We start from the raw sequence: 26,252 nt of genomic DNA, 5'->3' as shown, positions 1-26,252 counted from the left end.
TTAGTTAAATATGGTTTTCCTTTTGGCTACCAGTCTCTATATAATCCTTATATATATATATATATATATAAATGTATTTAGTCCCTTATGAAAGTATTGTGACACATTATGCATTCTGACTGACATAAAAAGACACATTTTTTCTAATATCGTATGATTTCTGACAAGGTTAATTATTTAACATTGAGAAAAACTTAGATCACTTCTTGAAGCATCAGGTTCTCCTCAGCCCCATGAGGAAAAAAATGTACCCTAAAGAAGTTAATTTTCCAATATATCTGTAGGTGACATGGATCTTACACAAGCTAATTTCTGGTGGTACAGAAAACTGAAATTATGGTTGGTCCCCACGAGACAGAGTGGTTGGAGCATTTTCTGTCTATGAGAGTTTGGTCTTACCCTAGGGTTTGGTTTGACTGATGCAGTTACTCTGCATTTAATATGCTGCAAGACAGAGCTGCCTTTACCCTTTTCAGAGTTTTGAAGTGAAAAGAATGAAATGCCTCAGCATATATATCATATAATTTTTAAGCATTTTCTATGTCTGGACAACAAAAAGGCTTGTGCAAAAAGATCAAGGTGTTTTTTTAATTTTAAATTTTTTAATTAAAAAGAAAAACCTGTAAAAATCACTGACTTGATGCAGTACATTTTATTTAGCCAGTTCTACTTAGCATCTAAGCCCATGATAGGGTAGTGCCAGAGTACTCTGTGCAGGAAAAGGTTTTCAGGGAACACTTAGCATAGGATACTGTCTGCAGTACCTGATGTCAAACTGTCTAATCTAGCTTGCTGGCACAACCAGATAGACTATTATGGGAGTTTTCAAAGTCAGACCAAGATAAAGCAAGTTGTGTCCCTTTTAATTTCTTCTGCCTTACTCTATAATTTTGTTAAGAGGTACATAACATATGAACAAATTTAGCTACTTTCCTAGCAAATTATGAATCTTGTTACATAGTTTGTAGTCATCCAATTCTTGACATAAGTACAGGCTTCAGGGACCTCTAGGATTTATTTCCTTATGAATTAATAGGACATATAATCTTTAGCTATCAGTTAGCAGAGTATGACTGAATAATCTGTCCAGAATTATTTCTAAAAATTGACAGTTGAAAAACTGAGTAAAAGGTAGCTTTCAATACAGGGAGGGAGTGCTTTAAAGAGACTACCTCTTCCTTATGCTAATTTTCACAACAGCAAGAGGCTAGGATGAAACATAAACCAGCATACACAAAAGTTGGTTTTGATATACCAGTAAAAATGTACTTTGCTGTGTTGGATACTAAGTACACTGCTGTTATAACATATGGGATGGAAGGGTCTGGGGTTGTGGTAAGAAAGGGAGACATGGGGAAGAACACTAAAGGAAGTAGATTCTGATAATCCTCATTAATATGTGGCCTAAATTTTAGGCAGTGCGAAAAGAGGAAAGCACAAGAGCTCTAAAACTTTTGAAGGCTGTATAATAATACAATATTTTCAGAGACCCAGAACTAAAAATATGATATCATATCCATCTAATAGAGTTTCAGTAGTTGATTATAGTTGGTACCTGACTTTAGTGTATTTTCCTCTATGAATTCATAAATTGCAAAGACAACATGAACAGTGGCACGGTTTCTCATAGCTGAGATAAATATTGGTGTGTCTGAGAAAAACTAAGTTGTGACTCGGAGAGAAATTTATTTAGACTCTACATATGAACACCTTCTTAGATAGTTACAGACTACTGATTCTTCCCACACCACCAAAGAGAAGTCTCCTGAAGCCAAATGGAGTGATGAGTAAACCTCACTGAATTTGATCTGTATACCCCATCTGTATGATGTTTCCTGTCATGTAGAAATGAATGCTGAGATTGAAGGTGAGATTCTTGCAAGAATCAAGAATAAGAACTCATTTTCCTTCAGCTAAGAACACTCCTAACTCTGATCCCCTTCCCAACCTAAAAAATGCTCAACTTGGTAACTTTATTCAAGTAAGCAAAGGAAACAAATTCTGGAGAATGAAAGTAGCTCCGTGTCATCACTGTCAATTTTAATTTGTTTTTCCCTGTGATATGCTAATGGTTGCTAAATTTTACAAAAATCTCTTCTCCCAGAAAAAGAAAGAATTTTTAAAGAAAATAATAGTGGTGTACTTTGCTATCTACCTTAAAGTCCTCTTTCTGGCAGCTTTAATCATTCTTTGCATGAAGCTGATGTCAGCTGACCTTCTGCTTTAAATCAAAGTAAGAACATTCAGGTCAATACGTACTGGTCTAAAAATGTCTAGAGTGAGTTCATCAGGGTGGGCTGAACAAAACAGTGTTGACTGATCTAATGCGCACAATCAATACTACTTTAATGCATGGCTATTTGTAGTCACAAATAGATGAAGGTTAATGCAGGCATTGCCTCTGAGGATCCCAAGGGTAGAGGCTTAATCTCCTTTTCCCTCAATGACACTACTAACATTTAAAAGTAGTTACAGGAGGGACACTGTTCTGACAATGTATGATTCATGTTTGTCATGCTGTTTCCTAGAATAATCTCACTCTTGCAAGACTGAAAAATACAACATACATTTTTATGCCAATAGATATTAGAAATTGCTCATTTCTTAGGACTCGTAATAAATTTGCACATTTGTTACTTTTCAGTAAAATTGCCAATGCTTTTGCCAGAAGTTCTGGGAATACCAGCAACATAATCTACCAGAAAGGCATGCAATTTGTAACCAATTATTTAAAAAATAAAATCATATTTGACATTATGCACCAACAACACTATCTAAGTGTCAGTCCTGCCTGGCTGGATAAAATATCTTCATACAGTATACTCCAAGACTATCAGAATTCACCAAGAAATTAACTTTTGGGGTAATTGTTAATAATTCACTGTATATTAATTTGTTGCTATTGTACATAGCATAACCTTCCATGCTATTGTAATTATACGTAACAATCCATTTTCTCTTAAAGTAAATATGCTTTAAGTCCCTTCTTCTGATACTATTCATAGGACTGTAAAATATAAACCAAGTTAGAGCCTCTCATTTATCCAGCCTTTCTTATTTATTCAAGAAATACTAAATCTATAACACATCATCATATTTCTATTGTTGTTTGTAAGTCACCTAAACTGTGCCCCTGCATTACATCAGCAGCTCCCAGACTGAATTACAGCCTTCTATACAATTAGAGGTGTTACATTATGTGAAAACCAATGACTATTTATGAGTCCACAAAGTGGTGCTCTGAGGCACAGCCTTCTCCTACATCTCTGATTACTGCTGCAATTAAGGGTTTACTAAATTCTTGAAAATGAAGAATCCTGCTGTGTATTTGCAATATTAGGAAAGGCCCTTCTCTATTCTGTGTCATGAACCCTATGTCCTTACTTTTAAGACCTCTGTAAAGTTAATGACAGTTACCAAACAGCAGTGGTTGCAAAACCAGATACTATTTCTATGATGACTGCTTCACTAAAACTCAAATGTGAAAAAATTACCATGGCATCTGTTTCTGATTCTTTTTAATATGTTGTAGGCACTATCCTTTTTCTTTTTAAGACGAAAACCATCTGAATATCTACAGAAGATACTGTCTTTCTGCCAGAACACACTGAATCCAAATTTGATTATTTCTTAAATCAAATGCAAGAAGCCATGCAGAACAAAGGGTGGAAATGTTACATGTAATAAGTGATAGGAACAGGGTTTAGACTGTCAAGATTTAAACTGAATGAATGACTAAAAGTACTATTTCTGTTTGCCTGCAGGCAAAACCAGCAATGCTCTGGATCTTTTAGGACTTTACTTTTTGAATTATAAGCCAAAGGTTTTTTCATTCATATTAACAGCATAAATTCCTGGAGAAGAAAGGAGTTATAATCGTTTCAGTGCCATTAGAAAGTTGTGAATATGTTTTCTGTTCCACTGTGATATAAACAGTGATTAAAAAACATGAAAAAAAAAAAATTTACAATTAGTTACTTTAGCTATAGTATATTGCTCAGGTTTCATAGGAGATGAAAAAAATATGAAAGATTAAACACCTTTTAAAAAAAAATCAATAATAAGAGAACAGGCTATTCTTCTCCAAACTTGCTAATTTTTGAACATGAGTGTGATTGTGGTGTCTGGGCTTTTGTGGAAGAAAACAACATCAGTGATATATCATCTTCAGCAAGAGGAAAAGTACTGACTAGAAAAAGGGATGCATCTCCTCTGTATATATGTGTAAGCTGATGTCACAGACTTCCTCTTAACAAAGAAAAAAATAGACTGAGAAAAGTCTGTGTTGTCTAAAGAATAACTTGAGGGGAAAAAAAAAAAAAAAACAACAAAACAAACAGGTGCTAGTCTTTATGTAGGACACAGAATCAAAGACTCATAGAATGTTTCATCTTGGAAGGGACCTGAAAGATGATCTGGTTCCACCCCCCTGCCATGGGCAGGGACACCTTCCACTAGCCCAGGTTGCTCAAAGCCCCGTCCAACCTGGCCTGGAACACTGCCAGGGAGGGGGCAGCCACAGCTTCTCTGGAAAACCTCTCCTAGTGTCTCACCACTCTCCCAGTGCCAAACTTCTTCCTTACATCTAATCTAAATCTACTCTTTCAGTCCAAAGCCATTACCCTTTGTCTTATCACTACACGCCCTTGAAAAAGTCCCTCCCCAGCTTTCCTGTAGGCTAGAAGGCTCCTATAAGGTCTTCCTGTAGTCTTCTCTTCTCCAGGCTGAAAAACCCCACTCAACTCTCAGCCTGTCCTCATAAGAGGTGCTCCAGCCCCCTGATCATCTTTGTGGCCTGCTCTGAACTCATTCCAACAGGTCCATGCTTCAAAATGGATCTAAGTCAAGACCATAGCTTAAAAGACCCCATTGAATGTGAATACAAACATGAGAAAAAAAGCAAGATTTAGGATATGCCGATAATCTGAGAAGGAAGATCTGCCGTAGTGACAGATTCTAAAAGGGAATTAGCAGTATTTTTAAAATAGTGAAGGGGAAGATTTTAAAAAGAAAAAAAAAAATAAAAAAAGAAAAGACAGTTTTGTTTTCCTAGTTGTTACTGGAGTTACTACACAAGTTAAAAATAATATGACAGAATGAACAAATTAAGCAAGTGTATATGATATATTTTGGTCTTTTTAATTTTTTCTCTAACTGTGATTTTTCTCTAGAAGCAAACATTATCCTGAATATGATGAAGTAACTGAGACACACTCCCCTGCCCTGCTATTTTCCCCTCTCTACACTTATCAGGTGCTGCACATTCATACTCTGGATAATGTGAAAGGGTAAACATGTCCTCAGCTGGCTCTCCCAAACCTTCCCACATGGATTTGTACTTTATATATCTCGGAGACCAACCTGATTGCAGTTACACAAACATAATTCAGAAATGCAGAGATGCATATGTTGCCTTCCATCAGCAAATACTTTTTTCTTATTCATATGTTAGTTATTTGACATGGGTTTTTTCCTTGGAAGAAAATAAACAAAAAATGCAGGCAGCACTGATTCACTGGATCTTCTGTAGCTTTGTATTTGTGCCGTTTAACATTGAGAATGTTACTTAAGGTCTTGACGCAAGCAAAATTTGCATTGTTTGTTGAGAATTTTGTGAGAATTTCAGACTAAATGACCATTTTTTCTTTAGAATAATGACTACTTCAAATGTGATCACTGAGAACATTTTTTGTTGAAATGAATGTAAATAGTATATTATTGGACTTAAAATTATCTCCATTTAAACAAGCTTTGAATTTTTTTTTTTATGGAAGCTAGATCTTTTGTCAGGAGAAGAACTGTAGAGCGACACTTAGATTAATTCTATTGTACTAAAATAAAACAGCTTCATAAAGAAAGGTAATCAAAGGCATCAAGAATATACATTTCTTTACAAAAGAAGCACAAGAAATATCACACTATGTAATCTTAATATGATGTATTCTTCAAAAGGCTATGTTCCATAATTTTTTGTTTTCATTCAGTATGTAGAATAAAGTAAGAGGCATAATCACAATTTAATGCAAATGTAAAGTATCAGAAAATAATTGATCAGCTTTATTTTCTGTTGTCTGGACTGTATCTGCAGGCTCTTGTAAACCAGTGATAAAAATGGATACACAAATGCATTAAGAAGAAGAAAGAATGAAGAAGCAACTTGTTGAAAAACTATGACAATATTCAATCAAGAAAGATCCTTATACCTGCAGTTATTTTTATTATATGCTGTAGGTTAAATCATATTGCTAATACACTGCCAATGGCCCACTACAGCAGCAATTATGCAAAGTGCTGCAGTGTTCAAATAGAATAGTAATGCTTGTTTGGCACAGAATTGGTTGAGTTTATGTTATGCTTTCAAATTAGAGGAACGATCTCAAGAAGCCGCCTATCCTGGAAGAAGTGATCACATTGCCCATCACTGTGCCTTTCACATTTTCTCCTGAAATGAAAGGTGCCTGGGAGCACTCAAAAAACCCCACAAAATAATGTATGGCTCTATGGACTGAGAGGCAAACCAAAGCACACCAGACTCTATAAATGGTATCTTAAAATAAATCTGAGAAGCAGAGAGCAAGTAGAGAGAGAGAGACTGTAAGCAGTTCTTTAAGCCCCTGCTACAAAGTGAAACTGCAAAGCCGAAGGAAATGCAAGATGTGTGACATAATCCATTCATTTTTGTGAAGGAGATTATAAAAGTAAAATGTAGTGGGGAAACTGGTATTTTTGTTAAAGAAAAATAAAACTTTAATATAATCATACCCTGTTGTCATGGTTTGAGCTCAGAAGGCAAATAAGTACCACGCAGCCTCTCACTCCCCCCTTCCCCCCCAGCACTGAGAAGGGGAAAATAAGCAAAGATGCTGTTCACTCCCACCTTCACCCCAGAGCAGAGGAGAGAAGCAAAAGACCCAGGAAATTTGGGATAAGGAAAAAGACGGATGACGCCATCCTTTAAAGCACAGGCAAAACCCAGACTCAGGGGAAGTAAAAAAGAGAACATAAATTTAATACAAACATTAACAACACCACCGCTTAATAGATAGAGTAGGACCATGAGAGGCATTACAACATCTTGGACACACCTTGCCTCATCCCTCCCTTCTTCCCGGGCTCAGCTTTGCTCCCGACATCTCTACCCACTCCCCTCAGTGGCGCAGGGGGCAGGGAATGGGGGTGCAGTCAGTCCTGATGGTGGGGGACTGCTGGCATTCTTCTGCTGTCCCATCACGGCCCCTCTCTCACAGGAGACACTCCTCCACAAACCAGCTCTGACATGAGTTACTCCCACTGGCATGTGGGTTACCCCCAGTGGGTAACATGTTGCAGTCCTCCTGGTGGGAGGACTTCTTCCCACAGGGCCCTGGCCTCCTTCAGGTGCAGCCACGTGGGTCAGCGTGGAGTGTCCCACAGGCTGCAAATCGGTGTCTGCTCCACTGTAGATCCCCATGGGTGGCAGAGAGGGGTGGCGCTGTCATCTCACCATGGGATACAGGGGAGTCTTTGCTCTGGTGCATCTCCCTCCATCTTCCTTCTCCTTTCTTCCACTGACCTCAGTGATCACACAGATGTTCTCTCACAATAACTCCTCCAAGCGTTCCCTTCTTAAATATGTTATTGCAGAGGGGCAATGAATTGGCCTGGCCTTGGTGCAAAGGCAGGTCTGACTTGGAGCCAGGGGGAGCTTTGAAAGCTGCTCACAGAGTGCCACTGCTGTAGCCCCCTCCACTGCTACCAAAAAAACCCCTGTCACTCACTAAAACCAGAACACCTGTAAATAAAAGAGCATCTCTTTCCAGTATATTAATAGGAGACATTTAAATAAAATAATTTCCTCCAGAGTCCATGGGACTTATGAAATTGTATAGTAAAGGCTGTTTAATATGGCTAATTAGTAGCATATGAAATCAAGCATACTGAATATACATTTCAATTGTATTACATGGAGAAGTGGTTGGGAATGGCAAATGACTGTGATATCTAATACCACTCAGGGAGTGCTGAACTGTAAGCCTGACACTTCAGAGACCAGCTTGCAAAGAACTTGCCCTCAAGAGGATGCCTTTGCCAGGACCACCGTGTGCTATAGACAGGCAGTGCTGCAGGAACTCAACCACCACTGGGTGGAGATCCAACCAGCCAAGATAACATGGTGAGAGTTGATTTCACTCAGTATTTCCTGGTTTTGTTAATCCATCCACTAAATCCATTCTGCTAATGACCTCACTCCAGGACACGTCTCAGCTGTATGGATCCCAGGCTAGGCATCTTCATGCCCAGCCAGCATTGGGAATACTGGGAGGAGTGGGGCTTGAATAACTCCTCACTGGACCTTCAAGATGTGTCACTGGGGCAAGGCCAGTTTTGTTTATTGTGGCCTTATAAGGAATCTTGGAGTTTGGCAAGGGTAAAAATAACCCACAGAGGGAGACTTAATCTTAGCTAAATTGATCTTGGAAATGTTTATAGGTCAAATACAATATTAGGTTGTGTAGAGCAAAGAGAGTGACTAGATACCCTGGCAGTGCTAAGTAACTTGCCTTCCCAGTTTTATTCCAAACCCTAGTCCCCTGCTTTCCTGCATTATACAAATATTAGTTCACTCCTGGGAGGTTCTCTGGTAAACTAGTTTTCTCAGAAAGCAGATCTGGATATGATTTGGGACAGTTTGCTCCCAACTCCTTCCTAGTTGTATCAGTATTACTGCACTAGTTTTGGCTCCCCATACCCCACATGGTCTCCAGCAGGTCCCCACCACCACCTCATGCAGAAGGACCTGCAGTAGCCAAACTCATTTTCATGCCACTAAAAATCCCACCATTCTGCTAGCCTGTAGCACAGTCTTATCATTATTTCAAGAGATTTAAAATAAGTGCCCCCCCCCCCCCCCCTTCTTCTCAAATCTCCCCCATCTTTGTTACTGCTATAGAGGGGTGCCAGAGAAGAATTGGAGCCAACCCCCATGCCAACAGCTGTACGGAGGGGACATGGTGAGTCCATCCTGAGGCAATGCACGCCACAGGCAGTGTGTGCAGGTGGCTCTGCTCTGCCTGGCCTGGGGCTTCAGCCCACTCCTGGAGCAACTGGGGATGGAGCTATTAGCAACCTCCAGAGTTAAGAACTAGAGATACTTGTCCTGTTTTAATAGCCCCAATAAAGACTTCAGAAGCAGAGAAAAAGCTTTTGAACATGTATTTAACACCTCATATAACATGGCAGTGGACTGAAATTATAAATAAATAGCTAAAATATTTTTTTATGATGTAGAGCAACAGAATGCTAGTCCATCAGAGTATTTGTGGCTGATTCTGCTTTGGTATGTTGAGGCATAAACACAGAGGAAAAGAACACCAAACGGACATCCATATGCTGACATAGAACTGTTTTAGTGAAATAGTGACCAAAACACCACTAAATAAAAAAGACAAAGTGTGATCCTTTATTTTACTATAACAATGGTCCCAAAGAGTGCTTTAACACATTTGTGTCAGCGCCTTTAATCTTTACCTTGTGTTTCAAAGATATGAAAATTAGCCAGTAAAATTAACTTCTGCTTGAGGCTACACCTAAATAACAAGATGTAAAATAATTTTAAGATGCAGATTTGTCAGACATTTGGTTTTCTGCAGAAGTGCTGTGCTAAGAAAGGAAATTCACAACAATTTGGAACCTTCTGGGATTTAAGTCCCCCTTCACATACTGAACAGCAATGCAAATCAGGAGGAATGTGGCTGGAGCTAACAGCTATGTTAGATTTAAATTGTTTCCTGAGCACTACCCTAGGCATGTCTGTAGTTTTTCAGTGAGTGTGCTTAAAGTTAATAATGTGTTGAGCAGCTTTCTGAAGCAGAGCCTAATTCTTTCTGTTCTCCAAGTATTTTTAAGGCCTAATCCAAAATGGAAGTTCCTTTATTATGGATTGGGTGGTCTTGCAACGACATTGGCGCACTCCCACAGCACTCTAACTCCATCCTTATACGACTGGACAGTGTCTCTGTATATCTCCCAGGCCACCTGTTTCTACTTCTATCTTTTTGTGCCTCTTTTTTATGTCTTAAGTTTTTCAGGAGCTCCTTGTTCATCTGTGCAAGCCACTTGCTACCTTTGCTTAATTTCTTGTACATCAGGATGAACTGTTCTTGAACTTGAAGGAGGTGATCCTTGGAAATCAGCTGCCTATCCTGGTCCCCTCTTTTCTCTGGGACAGTGTCCCATGGGATTATTCCAAGCAGTGCAAATCTGCTCTCCAGAAGTAAAGGGTTGTGATCAATGGGATTTTCATATGGGAGGAATTAAGGTATTAAATTACATTTAGGTGAGAAGAAGAAGTGGAAGTAATTTCTAGTCTAATGAATGACAAAACTTTTTGCTGACATCAAGTCCATGATACCTTTTAAATTCTCTGTATCACTTTTAACTTCATCCTTTTTTTTTTTTTTTTTTCCTATGAACTGCACCAGGAATGCTAGCATCAAAAATATGTGAGAAAAAGTATAAATGGAATAATAAAATGGAGAATAAAGGAGACTCTAGATATGTAAATGACTACATGTATAAATCAAAGAATAAATTATATATGCTTATCTGTCTTGCATCTATTTATTCCTATATCTGAAAAATTATGTGTCTAACATTTAGGCCCATGCTAAATTTCACATATGCGAGATTAAATGAGACTATTTCCACACAGAATATACAAATATAAAGGTTAAAAAAAAAAAAAAAAAGTATATCCTGAACTGAGGCATGACCAAGTATTCTTGTACCATTCCATGCAAAAGTGATCTAATACCTTGGACACATAAGTAAATTACATGGGTGTAACACATCACAGACACAGCTTGCTCTGGATTAATTACTAACGTGCATATCCAGCTATAAATGTGATGCAGGTTTCTTCTCAGAGATGCAGAGTACTCTGAATAGCTTTGAAGCCTCAAGCACTTCACAATAAATAAAATCATGCAACCATGTGCAGCACTCCTACTTGTTTACCTTAAAAGTGTTCTTAAATATGCAAGAATACTCTTTAAAAATCTGTAACAAAGGAGACTGAACAAACAATAGTTATCTTTAATACTATGTTGTACACAGTCACTGTTTTGCTATTGGATGTCTTCCTTAAGAAAATTTCTTCTGCCAAGTTTCCTGAATATGCTTATGAAAATTACACATGTGGTAAATGTCAAATTTTGTTTAAATGACCATATAGCACATCTACTGTTTCCTTTTTACCCACTAAATCAGGTATCTTGTCAGACAAGGAAATTATATTGCTTCAACTTAATTTGATCCTGATTTTTTTTTTTACCATCTTATTATCCTCTAGGTGGTGATAAATTGATTGTTTAATAATTTGTTCCAGTATATTTCTGCGAATCAAAGCTGGGCTGACCTGATAATTTTATGGGTTTTCCTCTTTTTAAAAATAGGTATAACTCCTGCCCATACCTATTGTTTTTCTACCTTATGTGACCTCCATAAGTTTTTGAAAACAATCACTAATAGTCCACAGAGCTAGTCCTTTAAACACTCTAGGGTGAATCTCATCATACCACTTCCATTGAATTCACTTATTCAAATACTGATTAGCCGATTCTTTTATTGCGTACCCTCTGGTTAATATTGATTTTCTTAAATAGCCAGTCAACTAACCTTTTTCGCTAAAGCAAAAGAGACTATTCTGTATTATCTACTATCTTCTTTCCCACTAGGTAACAGCAGTATAAAAACGCAAAGGAAGTTACTTTAATGACAATCTTTTTGTTGCCTTTTGTACTGTTATGTGCCTTAGACTTTCTGACATCCTGTTAGATGTCTCTGTTGTTCTTTTCTACTCCTCACTTCCAGTCATGGGGTTTTGGTTCCACATTTTGTACAATTACTTTTCACTTTTCAGGATGTTAAAGAAATGATGCTGAGATATTATTCCTTTATGCTACTACTTCTGCTTCAGGACAATTTTCTGTTCTACCTTATGCACAGTCAGTGCAAGATTTTCTGCACTCCTTTTGTCCCTAAAATTTCTTTCCAAGATAACCTGCTTATCACTTCTTTGAGCTCATTGAAACCTGTCGTTTCTGAAATCTATTATCCTGTTTCTACTGCCCTCAGTCCTCCCTTTTCACAGTGAATATTTTGTGATAACTAAATTTTTAACCAATACCTCTCTTAGTCAAAATCAACTCTAAAGTAACAATTTCCCTCTTAACATTCTCCATCTTGTGCAGCCAGCAGCTAAGCACCCACACAATCACTATCTCACTCCCCTACCATTGTCCGCTATTGGGATGAAGGAGAGAATAGGAGGAGCAAAAGTGAAAAAACCTCATGAGTTAAGATTAATGCAGTGTAATGCGAAAAGAAAGGAGGGAAAAAAACGAGTGATGCAAAGACAATTACTTTCTACGTCCCACAAGCAGCTCAGGCAGTCTCCAAGGAGCAGCTACTTTGGAAGGAAAAACCTCCCCACATTTTATTTCTGACCATGATGTTATATGACATAGAACATCCCTTTGGACAGTTTGGGTCAGCTGTGTCAGCTGTATTCCTTCCCAATCTATTGTCTGCCCCCAGCCTATTCATTGGGAAAGCAGAATAGGAAGAAGAGAAAGCCTTGATGCTCTGCAAACACTGCTCAGCAACAGCCAAAACATTGGTTTGTTTTAGTAACAAATCCATAACACAGCACCATATGGGATCCTATGAAGAAAGTTAACACCATCTCAGCCAGACCCAGTACAATGTCTTGAAATAAGTAGATATTATCAATGTTGTAAAGAACTATAAATCTTTTATCTCCTCACATATTATTATGCTAACAGACACCAAGATTGTGAAAGTTCTCCACTACCATCAGACGAAGTCTTCTGTTAGTTGCTGAAAGAAGCCTCTCATAATCTTCTAGAGAAAGAGTCTGTACTGTGAAAGGACATAAACTAAAATATTTTTTCTATTTAAAGTTCCTGTAAAACTTTTCACAGGTCTCTCTCTTACCCTGTCTTGTCTGTAGAACAAGTATTTATGAGAAACCATTCAGAAGCTCAGAGGTGGAAGTTCGTATACATGCCAGAAACCATAGAACATCTTCAAAAATCTTTTGAAATACTGACACAGGGACACAGTAGACCATGGATACCAGTAACAACTATAGTTTTATACCTTGCAGTTGAACCTATTGATAATACAGGGGTGCTCTTCTCCAAAAATGATATTACTATTATTTCTATGATACAGAAATAATCTATATGATAGCAACTATATGATAAAACTTCACATTACTACTGTGTAGCACACATGCTCAGATCTAAAATGCTCCTGGCTGTTTCATTCTGAGATCCCACCCTTGAGTTTCCATCTGAAGCTTTCAAATCAGATCAGGCTTGAGAAAGTCCTGCTCAAGTATGTGCGATTTAACTTTTGAGCTGTTAGTGTCAGAGCCAGTCTATCTGCATTTCAGCCATGGTAGAAATCACCCCTAACTCCTTTCATGGATCTGGAGCACAAATTCTGCAGTACTTTTATGAGAAGTGAGGTTTATTGAGCAGAAATATATGTGTTCATGTTTGCCTGTCAGTCCCCCTAACAACTTGTAATGCTTCACTAAGCTTAATTGATTTGAAAAAAAAAAAAAAGGTGGGGGTTTCTTCGTTTGTACAAGCTGTATGAAAAAAGACAGCTGGGAATAGGAGAAAGACACTGTCAATGTCCTCCTGAACAGGACAGAAGTCCATTCTTGTTAGAAGCTGGTTTTCACCCTTAACGCAAAATTCAGTGAGAAACCAGTTGTTTTGCTGTGAAATTATTAGCTATTTCACTGATCCTTGCACATAAAAAAGTCACAAGAACAAGGCCATAGCCAAATAATAAACATAAGGATTAAAAATTGGAATAGAACGCTACCAAAAAAAAAATAAAATCTAGTACTAGAAGTGGGGACATTAATATACACTTCATAGATCACCACACTATTCTCTTTGTCACTAGGTTTAATAAATTACAGATTTACAATTTTACTGTGTACTTCATTATAATTTTGTTAAACATTACATTTTCACATGGGCCTAAAGTCTGCTTCTCTTCTCCTGCTCTTCCATTTTCACTGCAGAAGAAGTAAAAGGATGTGTGGAGGGAAAATTAAATTACCGCTACATAAAAAAATAAATAAACAGACATCTTTTTAATGCAACTCATTGTGTTGGTTTAAGCCCTTTCAGGACCGGAGACCATGTTGCTGTTGCCCCTCCACCACCCTCAGCTGGTCAGGCTGGCAGTGAGGCACAAACCCCGGGTTAAAATAGGAAGAAATTTAATACAGCAGTGTGATAAACAATCTGAACAACAATAGTAGCAATGGTAACAACAGTAAGCAATAAAAACAGTAAACAAGACAAAAGATATACAGAGAGATACCGTAATGGATACAGACAGCCCGGTGTTTCCCGCGACCAAAACCCACCCTCGCCCAGACCTGACGCCAGCATGGTATGAATAACCCAGCTGGAGATCCCTTCCCCCTCTCTCTCTGCTGGGTAAACTTAACCCTATCCTAGCTGAACCAGGACATTCATATTTAACCCAAAGCTTGAATTCCAGATTGAGCACTTGGGTGGGGTGTTACAGCACTTAACATTCACCAGGCACAACCCCATTGGCTTTAGCACCCCTGGAGCAAAGGCTGTCTAAGGCGACTGCATTCTGCTACTTCAACCTAAAGGTGTGTCTCTGTCAAACATATTTTCTAATAACTTTTTAGTACAGCAAGACTCTATGTGTAATACTCTTACAGTTTATAGCTGCAACCCCTTCCCTTGAATTGTTCTTGCATTGACAAATAACATCCATGGTGTGAATACTGAGAAGGCAGAGACCAGCTTTTTGACCTCAGTAAAATATAAAATATTTAACTATGAAATAAAGTTCTAGTCCAACTGATGTAGTTTTATCTATTCTTCTGAATGCCTGCATTTAAATATCCTAAGTACTTCATTTTTTATAGCAAACATAAATTCTGATGTTTGTTTCCAACCAAAAGAGGGGCTTTATGTGCATATTATGGTCATTGCATCTAAGTATCAGTCAGGAATTTTGTTTGCTGGGCTTACTCCTAACTAGCCTGTTAGTTTTTTAGGACAGACATTCTATGGACAGTCTTTTTCTATGGAAATTAGAACAGTTTGTTCTGGAATGAGTCAACAGACACAGGTAGTGTCAGACACTACAATACCAGCTTTTTTACTCACATTCAAAAACTTCAGGTGTGTACAGGAGCTTGATTATATTTTGTACAAGCATCAAAGAGTGAATGGAAAAAATTTCCTTTGTCTCATTCATGGGATACACAGTGACATTGGTAAATACATTTCAGGTTACTATATTTTTTTCTAATAAAAATGGAATTGTAGTAAGTTAAAATGAAATCTCATTTACCTGTAAAGTGCTGAAAGTGGTCGCTTGTTGCCAGGTTTTGGTCTGTATGGTTTTGGTTCTCCTGCCATGTTGATATCTAAAAGCAAACATTTGATATTAATAAGCCAAATGTCTGAAAGTTAATTTGCAAAGTCACCTTCAAGACACTGAAAATGAGTAATAGTGAAAATCGACGGCATACATAAAACACCTATCTTGTTTTTAGCACTTCTGAATTGATGCTATAAAACTTCCCTAAAAATTCTTACTGTAATGAATGCATGAAGATTTTAGGCAAAATGTCAGTTATTAGTGACAGAAAGAAATGACATTTTTTAAACATACATGAGTTTTTACTCATAAAGGTGAAACCAGTAATGCATTTCTATTACAGGAGGAGATTTAAATGGTAACTTAGATGTTGAGACAAACTATGATCTCAAGTCAAATTCTGTTGTGGAGGACTAGAATGGTTCTGAAGATTTCCCCTTTAGGATCTAGAGAAATGCACACTGATAGTTAACTGCCACTTCACTATCCACTCAAAATGAGACTTTTCAAAACCAAATAAGAGACTATCTTTTTTCCTACCCCAAATACATCTAAATACGTGTTTTTTTTTTGTGTGTGTTTTTTTTTTGTTGTTGTTGTTGTTTTTTTTTTCTTTTCTTTTTTTCTTTTCGGTTCTGTTTAGAGAAATGTACTGGCTTTAAAAATTGTATGGAGAAAGAGAAAAATCTGGGTTTTTACATGCTTTATCTTATGCAGGTACTTATAATTCTTAACACCAGAAATATTGTTCATGCTTTTAAAAAGTTCACTTACATTATGTCTGTGTATTTATCCTTGAAATTAAAAAATATGTCAAGCTTATATAGACAGTAGTCATACTGGTTCTCAAATTACTATCTTCTCTTGAAACATGATCAAAGGCATACCAGGAAATACACGTCCATCATTTTGATTGCTTGTAACAGTTACCCATGAAGAAAGAAACACAGACCCTTCTATGTAGAATACCTTGCTTGAGCTTAGGAAGCTGTCTATATAAACACAAACCTGTATTAAAAAGCTCCCTTCCTCTGATTGAATGTTGCAAAGTTGACATTACGTCAAATCACATGGATAAAGTAAAACTTCTGATTGGGAAACAAATTCCATGCCATCTGAGTGATGCTGCAGCTAAACTTCTCCTCAGTTTCACTAATATACAAAAGAGTCACATTTGACAAAATCATCAGTTTTATTTTAGCATAAAATTACTGTGACAGAACAACATATCCTAAATACCATGGAATTACCTGGTAATCAAGACTTTCAAGAAAGCACATGTTTGTGGTAAAGTCTATGTTTAACCTGAAATTGAGTGTAATGGAGGGAAAAGAGAAGTAGAAAGCTGAGGTTGTAGAATGAAGAAGCATCATTGCCCAGCGCATTGATGCTAAAATCTCAAGCATTTTTATTTAAGCTATTCTTGACCTCAAAAGCTGCAGTAAAAGCCTGAGACTTACTGACTGGATATTTTTATTTCACACAAAGTGGAAAAAATAATCCATCTGACTTTTTTTTAACAATCAGAAACATTGAAAATGTATGTACTTCAAAGTTTTTGATAGAAAATATTTTTCCATTGGAAATCGAATGTTTCAAACATTTAAAAGTATTTTAAACATATTTTATATTTAAATTTGGTATTTTGAGCTAGAAAAAACATTTATTTAAAAATATACAAGGTCCTGAAATGTTTTTGTGTAGAACTGTTTGATAAAAACTATGGGTTTTGGTAAAATTTTCTCCATATAAATAATTTTGGAATTAAATCTGATTGTAGTTCCTTTGGTAGAAGCCAGATTACTCTTAAATCATAGTTTTCAAAAAAATATTATATTTATTGTTTTACTTATCTCTCTGAAGTTGGTTGAATATTGGAGACAGTTTTCACACCTCCTTGAAAGGCTTTTCTGCCCTTAATTTTTAGCAAGTGCTTTATTAAATATATATTAATCTTCCTCTGTCATGGTTGTTTAAAATTCAGCTATGATTCCCTTATTTAAAGAAATATAAATTCTACTAATGTTGACCCAACAAAGTAAACGTCAAGCATTTCTGAAAGCCACTGAGGACTTTTGATAGCTGTGCTGCATTTCCATTGGCTCCTGGAAGTAACAGAATTGGAATGAAATTTTTATCCTGTGACCTTTACGATAATTAGACCTTTTCACACTATTTTAATATGTCAGCTTTAAGGTCATTGACTGTATTGACTTTCATCATCTCCTACTACAACTGGGTCAGATTTTAGGAAAAGAAGTAGAATTATAATCTGTTCTTGGGAAATACCTGAGGCTATGTGATTCATCTTCACATATTTTTCATGTCTCTCATCTTCTCTTTCAGAGCTACAGCCCAGGTCACTATTCTTAGGCATATGAACACTAAAGGACTTCTAAAACTTTTTCATATCCTTTCAGGGTAGATCAATACTATCTTGATGATTATTCTTGTAGACCTACATTTGCAGCTCTACAACACCCGCTTTTAACAAAGACAAGTAGTGTAGAAGACTAAGGGCTGTTTATTATGTGTTCCCCTCATTTTAATCAAATACTGCCAGAAAGAAAACACAGCTGTAAAGATGTTCAGAATCAGTTAAGATTCACTTGCACTCAAATAAATCTCTAAATGTACTAGCCAAAAACAGTGAACTATGTTATACAGACAGTAATAGCCAGAATTTCTCTTTAACACAGGAAATAGTTGATAGAAAAGCTGTACACATGGGGCTTTTCTGTTAATATGAAAGTGATTGAATAGCTCTGCAACTCCCCAAGCACCTTGTAGTAAGTTAAGAATGGGTGTAGGAAATTGTTTGAAAAGTTAGAACAGATTTTCACCCCATTATTTTTCAGCACTATCTCTCCAACCTCAATTTTCTAACTAAGGTTAGAAGTGAACTTGTCAACATTTCACAGGATAGATTATTTCTAGCCCAACTGGAAATCTTGTGAGATAACTTGTTCTCTGGCTTCATCCATCATTAGTTTCACAGCAGACATTTACATCTACTAGGTCATAAACTGTGTCAATTAAATTTGTTGGCTGCAGCACAGAGATTTACCTGAGCTAACGATTCCACCCCAAGGAATGCAGAGAGGCATCACTCCTTATGCTGTAAAATTAGCTACTGCACTTGTACATGAATATGAACCAGACAACTTGGAGAAGGACACAGACATTCACTGTGCTTCTACGTGGGAATGGAGCACCTCAGGGACTCTCACATTATTTTCTCTGCTCATATATAATAAATGTTTACTTAGACATCAACTTTAAGATAAATTCAACACTGAAATTCAAAATATCAAGGAATCACTGTGAATACAAAGGTCACTGTGCAGACAACAGCACACTGTAATGCAGCAGCCTGCTCTCTGTGCTTTCAGAATCAAAAGAGATTACTTTGTTTATTAGAAGAAATGCATCTTCAGTTCTATCCCTGTTAGCACAGCAGAGGTTAGTTAAGGTATGAGATCTAGGTTTCATTCAAGTTTGTGTGTCAACAGCAGAATATAATTTCAAACATGGTATTTTATTTCTAATTATACTGAAAATTATCTAGTAATGAGAAAAAAAATATTGACTTGAAGAAAGAATATGCAAACCATTTAGAGAGAACAGTAATTGTATTCAGTAACTACATATATTTGTATAAAAGAGCAGCTCAACACAGCATGATCTACCTTTCTCCTATCACCATTTCCTACTGCTGCCCACCTACTTCCTCTAGGCAGTAGAGTAAGGACCAAGGAGACCCTAGTTCATGAGCCTCTCATTTTTGGAAAAGCAATATCAGCTAGTCTTGGCTTTGTTCATTGCCTCGCTGACAAAGCAATCTGAGAATCTGGTCCTGAAGACAACAGTTGCCTTTAAACAAGATTTGTAAGTGTAAGCAACAATACCTAAAGTGTACTCATACTCTAGAATTATTTCACTACTTTTAAGTATACCTGCCCTTCAGATTCTTTAAAAAGTTTTATTGAAAAATAACCCAACCAAAACCAATCAACCATTTTGGTTCACAAAAACAAATGCCTGAAACTGGAAGCTTCAACAGACACTAAAACAATCCATGAAAACAGGGACTTTGAGGCTTTCTGCTGCAAATCCAGGATCTGTTTGTCAGGCTACATCTATACTATAAAATTAAATAGTGCCCTTCCTAGGCTCTAGTACTCAGCTATCTCTTGTACTAGAGTGGTTTCTGGCATGACTCTCATCCCCAGTTACTAAGTACACTCCCATGAAATTTCTAGGTATAGGTGGAGAATTGACATGAACTAGGGTCATTGATTGGCATTTTAATTGTGGCCACTCTGCTTTTCAGCATAAGACCCAGTGAAAGAGAATGATTCCAAGTACCTAAATTTATTATTCATGTGGCTTCTGAGCATGGGCTCCATGCCAGAAAGACTGAGAACCAAGCAAGACCTGGAGCTAGAAAAACTCTAGGGACCTCTGTAGCTCAACAGCTAATTTTCTAAGAAATGTTTCGTTAGATGCTCTTCCACCCATTCTTGTGAATGGTTGCAGAAAATGATACATTCCTTGTAAAATGCCACATTTGCTTGACTTAAAATTTTGGATGAGAAAGGATGTCATTGTGTACTTCCAGACCAGCTGTGCTTTAGACCAACATTTAATGGAAGAAATTATAAATAAAACTAATGTACAGAGAAAGAATTTACACAATGAATGCACAGTCTATACCCAGGACAAAGTTATGGATATAGGGAGATCAGGATGCATTCTCTACTTTTTCAGATGACCTAAAATATATGTGGGACAGAAGAGAAAGACCAAGAGGTAGATGCAATTTAGAGACAGCCTCTAGTCATATGATTTATAGTATAAGGGAACACCAGCAGAGCTAAACCTAATCTGTCTGTCTTTTATACTTTTCCTTCTACCAGTCTTATAAATCTCCCTGCTGTGTACTAAAGGAATTTTAATGAAGTTATATGACATTTCTTACACCATAGACTTGCTTTTTTCTTTATATTTTACATTAATTACATGTCATTTCCTCCCTTTTCCCTGTCTCTAGCATGTGAAATAAGTGGAGAGGATAGTTCCCAGTTCTGTTCAATTCTGTGCCCAAACTGCACAGCCCTAAAGAAGAAACTTCCCAGAAAATTGAACACAAACTCAAATTAACTTTCAAGTCTAGTAAAATATTAAATGAAGGTCTGGGTCGCACATTTTCCTTTTTCATAATGGTATTAAAAATAATTTTCTTGTGGGGCTCTCAGCTGCATTTGGATTTTCTCTTAGCACTGAAGTAATTGGAAGCCTTTTTTTGTACAAAGATGACAGCTATTGTTAATGCTTCATACAGAAGGAGCTGCTTGTTGAATAGTATATGAAATTGCTTTGTTCAACCATCTCTTCTTTCATTAAATACTGCTAAAATGAAAAGAGGCTATAGGATTATATAAGCTATCATTCTTAACACCATTCAGTTACAGGAGTGTTGTCTTGCTGGAAAGTCTCTTTCTGTTCCCCAGGGAACTGGGTTGGTGTGAGGACAGATGACAGCTAAAAGGGGAAATCCTGTCCTGTCTATACATCCATTACAAACTGTTCCTTTAGGGTACTGGCAACAACAGTCTCTCCCTTAGCTTCTGATCAGATGCTGACATGTTTCACAGCTGACATGGAGCACTGGCCTGCCTTGTTTTTTCACTGCTTGCTGCCAACCATGCACTTCCCACCCAAGTAAGGGCATGGTCACTGTGCCCCATTGGGTATGTGACTAACAGTAGTCCACGTTATGCCCTGGGAGAGGCATCACTTCTGCCTGGGAAGGGGAGAATGCTAATTTGTGGCCTCATGAAGACTGCTCATCAATTCCACTGTGATTGCAGAGTCTGTGTCCAAGACCTGACAAACTGCTTCTTTGCTGGTGCTTGAATTCCTGTAGATTAAGTACTGTGATGGGGCAGGAATCACTGGGGGAAGGTGGGAGTACTGGGCTGCAGGGGAAGGGACATCACTGAGAAAGGGGCATGTCTGGTGAAGAGCTTCCTATGGAAAGAAAGCCTGTTGCTGACAGTTCTCCACACCTCCTCCTTCTCAGCACCATGCTTGTGGCTTTTTGGAAGATCCATGCTGCTGTTTTGCAGGGGCAAGAGATTCACTTAGCTAGAAGGGACTATAAGGCCACAGCCACTTATCTGCAGACCAGCTGTAAGAGCTGTGGGAGTTTGGGTGTTAATTGTGGAAACCTCTAATTTGATTTGTACCATGCACAGCCATGAAGCTGCCTGTCATACGAGTACTTCACTCCACCAGAGCCAAACTACAGATGCAGGCAATTATAGTCTTCCTGTAAGAAGGTCCTTTTAATTTAATCAAGTTTTCAGCTGCTCTGTTTCCCACTCAGAGAACAAGATTTCTACCTGCCAAATACTTATTTAACACATGGACTGGCCAGTTCTGTGCAGGCAGAAGGTTGCCATGAGGATATAGGAAGGATATAGGAATGAAAACTACATCAGGAACTTTATGTTACCTTCAAGGAAAAAAAGACAACTGTTTTAAAGTAAGTTTAGCCAGTCAAAAAAAAAAAAGTTCAAGTTGGGACTCTCATATGATCTCAATACCTGCTTGTACTGTACCTTCTCATTGCTGCTATTAGTGGGAAACAGAACTGATCCTTGAGTTACAGCTTTATGCAGACTGTGAGGTGTGCAAGGAGCACTTTGCTTTCTTTGCCTTCTCTTGATCATGCTGTTTACAAACAGAAAATAGAGCACCTGTCTTCTTTCAGATCAAGCACAGTCATTACAGGGCAGCAGCCAACAAACTCTCTGCTGCTTTTCTTTGGTAACAAAAGATAGTTATTACCATAAGACACAGACGAAGCATAATGTTGACTAGATGTCTGAGTTTCTCAGCATTGCAATTAGCCTCAAGCAGTGACATTAAACAGTGTAATGGGGATATAGTATGAAAGTCCCTCATCTACCTGTTTCAGATCTCAGTATGATTTATTCTAGGGAACATAGCCTGAACCTCAGTAATTTTCAACTCTTCCTCAAAATATATTTTTCTTTCTCTCTTCTAATACTTGGCTACTTTGTCTGCCCCACAGCCTTTTATCTAACTTTCCTACTAATGTTAGCTTCATCCCCCAAGCAACAGTTTTTTATGACAATTGAAATCAGTAGTGTACAAATGAGTCCACTATCCCAGTGCTCCAATCTCTTTGTCGTTCTCACTATTTTTCCTGCAGACGCTTAACTTTATTAATGCAAACACAAACAAAAAGTATTTTTCCTAAATAACCATCACAATAACTATATTTTGCCAAAAATTACCAACATTTATTAACCATATTTCTTGGGTTTTAAAAAAAATTTGCTTACATTTGGAGTGCCTTTCCTCATAATTTTTAAAAGTGAATGTTCCCAAGGCTTTCTGTGCTTTCCCATTCACAGCTCATTCTGCACATCACAACGAACCTGGAGTCTGTCCTGGCTTGGACAGGATGACGCAGCAGCCACAGGGTTATGGGGCAGAAGCGGCAGGAGATGGTGTGGGGCAAAGGATCTGGATGGGAAGTTTCAAGGTGCTGTTAGGTAGGAGGGCAAAATGTGTCTCTCTGAAGGGTTGGCTACTGTACCTGCTTCTGCTCCTGGGGTTTGTTGACATAACAGTCATCCCTGACGGTTGGGTACATTTTTGATACCCTGAACTTTGCTACCAAAACCTTCAAAGTTAGATCTGACCTTGAGGGTATTCCCATAGGTTGGAGGCTTTCATCCAGGCTGACAACAGATCAGAGAGAAATCACCCTGTGGATTTCACTGTGTCTTGAAAAATGACATCCACAGATCAGAGGAAGCTGGCAGTGGAGACAGGAATGGACCTCTGCAGTCCCAAGTGCACTTCCACCACTTTCCATTACTATTCCTTTCTAAAACACACCTGACTTTTTCTTAATTCTTTGTCTTGAAACCCTACCTCCATTCTTCACTGTTCTTCTCTTTGCAGTGATCTAAACATTCATCTTGACTCCACCTCACTTCAACAAACCCCCTTCCCAAAACAATGACTCTCAGATACTTCCAGCTGTTCAATTCTCCTTTCTATATATCCTATTTCTGCCTAGGTTCTTCATGTTCCAGGTTTATCTGGATTAGGGGATCTATAGAGTATGTTCAAAATACAAAGCTTGAAATACACTTTGGAATTGCATAGCACAAGTCTTACAGCATTTCCCTTGAGATACAGTAATTTTTTTTAGTGCTAACTTTATGAAAACTTTGTCCCAAATTGCAGACTCGTAGAGTCATAAAATGGTTTGGGTTGGAAGGGACCTTTAAACATCATGTAATCCAACCCCTCTGCCATGGGCAAGGGACATCTTTCACTAGATGGAGTTGCTCAAAGTCCTGTCCAACCTGACTGCAAACACTTCCAGTGATGGGACATCCACAAGTTCTCCAGGCAACCTGATCCAGTGTCTCGGCACCCTCATTGCAAAATTTTTTTTTTCCTTATATCCAATATTTCACATATTAGGGTTCTGAAAAGTTTTGTCTTTGTAACACAACTGTTGTAAAACATATGATGGCCAGCCACAGAATTAGGTCATGTATTTTCGGGTAAAAACTTTAAATATTCCCTTAACAGAATCACAGTTTTAGTATTGTAAAACAATATAACAGTGATGCAAAGGGAAACGCTCTGTGACATTCACTACCCTGACGTCTACGGTGTTTATTAACAGATCAGGGCTGAGTTGAAAAAAATGACAGCAGAAGTGGAGATAATTCCACTGAAATTTGGCACAAGGGAGGAAACATTATTGTGCAGATTAGTTACAAACAAATACTATGCCAAATCCATTATTTCTGTATTAACAATGCTTGGGTTCTTGTCACATACTAACTCTCATTACCAGTGCATGAAGTTCCCCACTGGATTCAATTTGACAACAAAACTACAATTGCAAAGCCAGGACATATAATAACTGGAAATACTGACAAACTTCAAAATGAACCATATGCAGTGTTGCTTTATTCAGGTTTCTTTGTCATTTCCGCAAGGAAAATCTAAAAATAGTTGATAGGAATAGAGAAAACATAATATTTTCTCAGACTGATAGTTCACGTACTGTAGTTTTCTGCCTCCAGCTGCCCCAGATGCTTTGAAAGGAAATGTGAGAACCTCAAGCTAGTTAGGAATAAGATAATTCACCCTCCATTCTCTTATCATCTCAGCATGATTCTCCTCCTAAAATGCTAAGTAGTTTAGAACTACTGTAAATCCTAAAGCATGATGGTTTATCTTTCCTGGTACTAACTGGAACTAGAACTCACTACAACTTCAAATAACCTTGCTAATTACATGAATGTCCAATTGCTCTGTTATTCTTACTAATGTATCACACTGGTGTATTTTTTTTTTTTTTTAAGAAAAGCGTTTCTCAACAAGAAGTGGGCTGTGGCTTGATGTTATAATCCCCCCACTCTTTATCCCCTCAACCCCTTTTTCAACCACTATATGTTTTATCCATCAGTAATAACCAAAATCATAGAAATCATGTCAGAAACCCTTTCACTAAACATAAAATATCATCCTTCTTCCTGCATTTGGTCTTGGCATGCAGTTGAACTTTATATGCTTCTTCAAAAGTTCACTCACAAGAGGTTTAATGTGTACTACATATTATTAATGACATTCATTTACATATGACATGAAATAATACCAGGAAACATTGTAATAAGTTACTAAAAATCATATTAGGAAATAATTATTTTGAAACTCATGAAATTGAATTTGAATATCAAAGGTACTAACAAAAGACCATATGACATATTCCATTTTAATTTTAAAGAAGTAAAAGTATAAATTACTGTGCATATTAATACACAGTGCTAGTGAAGCTCTCAAATTGGTCATTCACCATCCTCTTACATAAACTGGATCCACATTCTTCCATGTTTCTCAGTGACATTTTCTATCTACATTATCTTTGCCATACAAAAAATAGATCTCTATTACCCACAAAGAAAATATGTCATTTTGGCTCAGAGACCAGAGGAACGAAGAACTCTTCCACTCTGAGTTAATTCTTTTCCCCAGAAATCTATGACCATGACATTTCCAATTTATTTCTTCAGAATGTGATTATTTTGAGAAAACTGCACATAAACACACAGCACAAATATTTGTAAAAAGGCTTCCAAAACTAATCTCTATTGCAGTTGGCATAAGAAATATATAGAGCTAGGCAAGTCAATAAACACCTATTGGACATTCTCTTCCTCGAAGGCTATTTGGACTTATATCAGATTTCTCTAAGGAGTCCAGAATCCTCATTTTGTGTCATCTCATTGGAAGCCATAGTGTTCTGCAACTTGGTCATGAAGTTAAAACAGATACAACCCCTACCTCCACCCTCTGAGATAAAAATTTTCACACAGCTTGCTAACGCCTACCCAAGATTCCTGCCTTTTCCTTTTCCCTCATATATATATGTATACATGTATACATGCGTGTGAAAATATTCACAGTAGAAGCATGTATTTTCAACTGGAACAATTTCTGTTAAGTTTTGCAATTTATCTTTATCACACCGTTTCTGAAAATAAAAGGTTGCAAAGGAACACTGAGGAATAATGAATTCTTGAATCTGGAGTTAAATTATTTCTGTTGAAGTGGATGTTGGAGCCAATTGCTTTAATATAGCAAACAAAACATTCCTTAGTCTCAGAAATGTCATATCTGAATTTGTTTTCTATCATTATTGCTAAGAGAAGACTGGTGCCATAGAT

The 26,252-nt window shown here is 37.4% G+C and overlaps 1 protein-coding gene across 8 annotated transcripts in view; it reads right to left on the bottom strand.

Annotated features, from left to right (window-relative positions):
• RALYL (RALY RNA binding protein like) overlaps positions 1–26,252 on the bottom strand; it is a 396,410-nt gene that overhangs the window by 69,006 nt on the left and 301,152 nt on the right. For all 8 annotated transcript variants that reach the window (XM_026842123.1, XM_026842125.1, XM_026842126.1 and 5 more), the window contains one exon: positions 15,430–15,505. In XM_026842123.1, coding sequence (XP_026697924.1) covers positions 15,430–15,505 — 76 coding nt within the window. The remainder of the gene's footprint in view (positions 1–15,429; positions 15,506–26,252) is intronic.

The sequence above is a fragment of the Athene cunicularia genome (assembly GCF_003259725.1).
Source record: "Athene cunicularia isolate RWA chromosome 2 unlocalized genomic scaffold, athCun1 chr2_part1, whole genome shotgun sequence".
In the NCBI taxonomy this organism is placed as follows: domain Eukaryota; kingdom Metazoa; phylum Chordata; class Aves; order Strigiformes; family Strigidae; genus Athene; species Athene cunicularia.
This window is presented reverse-complemented; position numbering and strand designations above follow the sequence as displayed.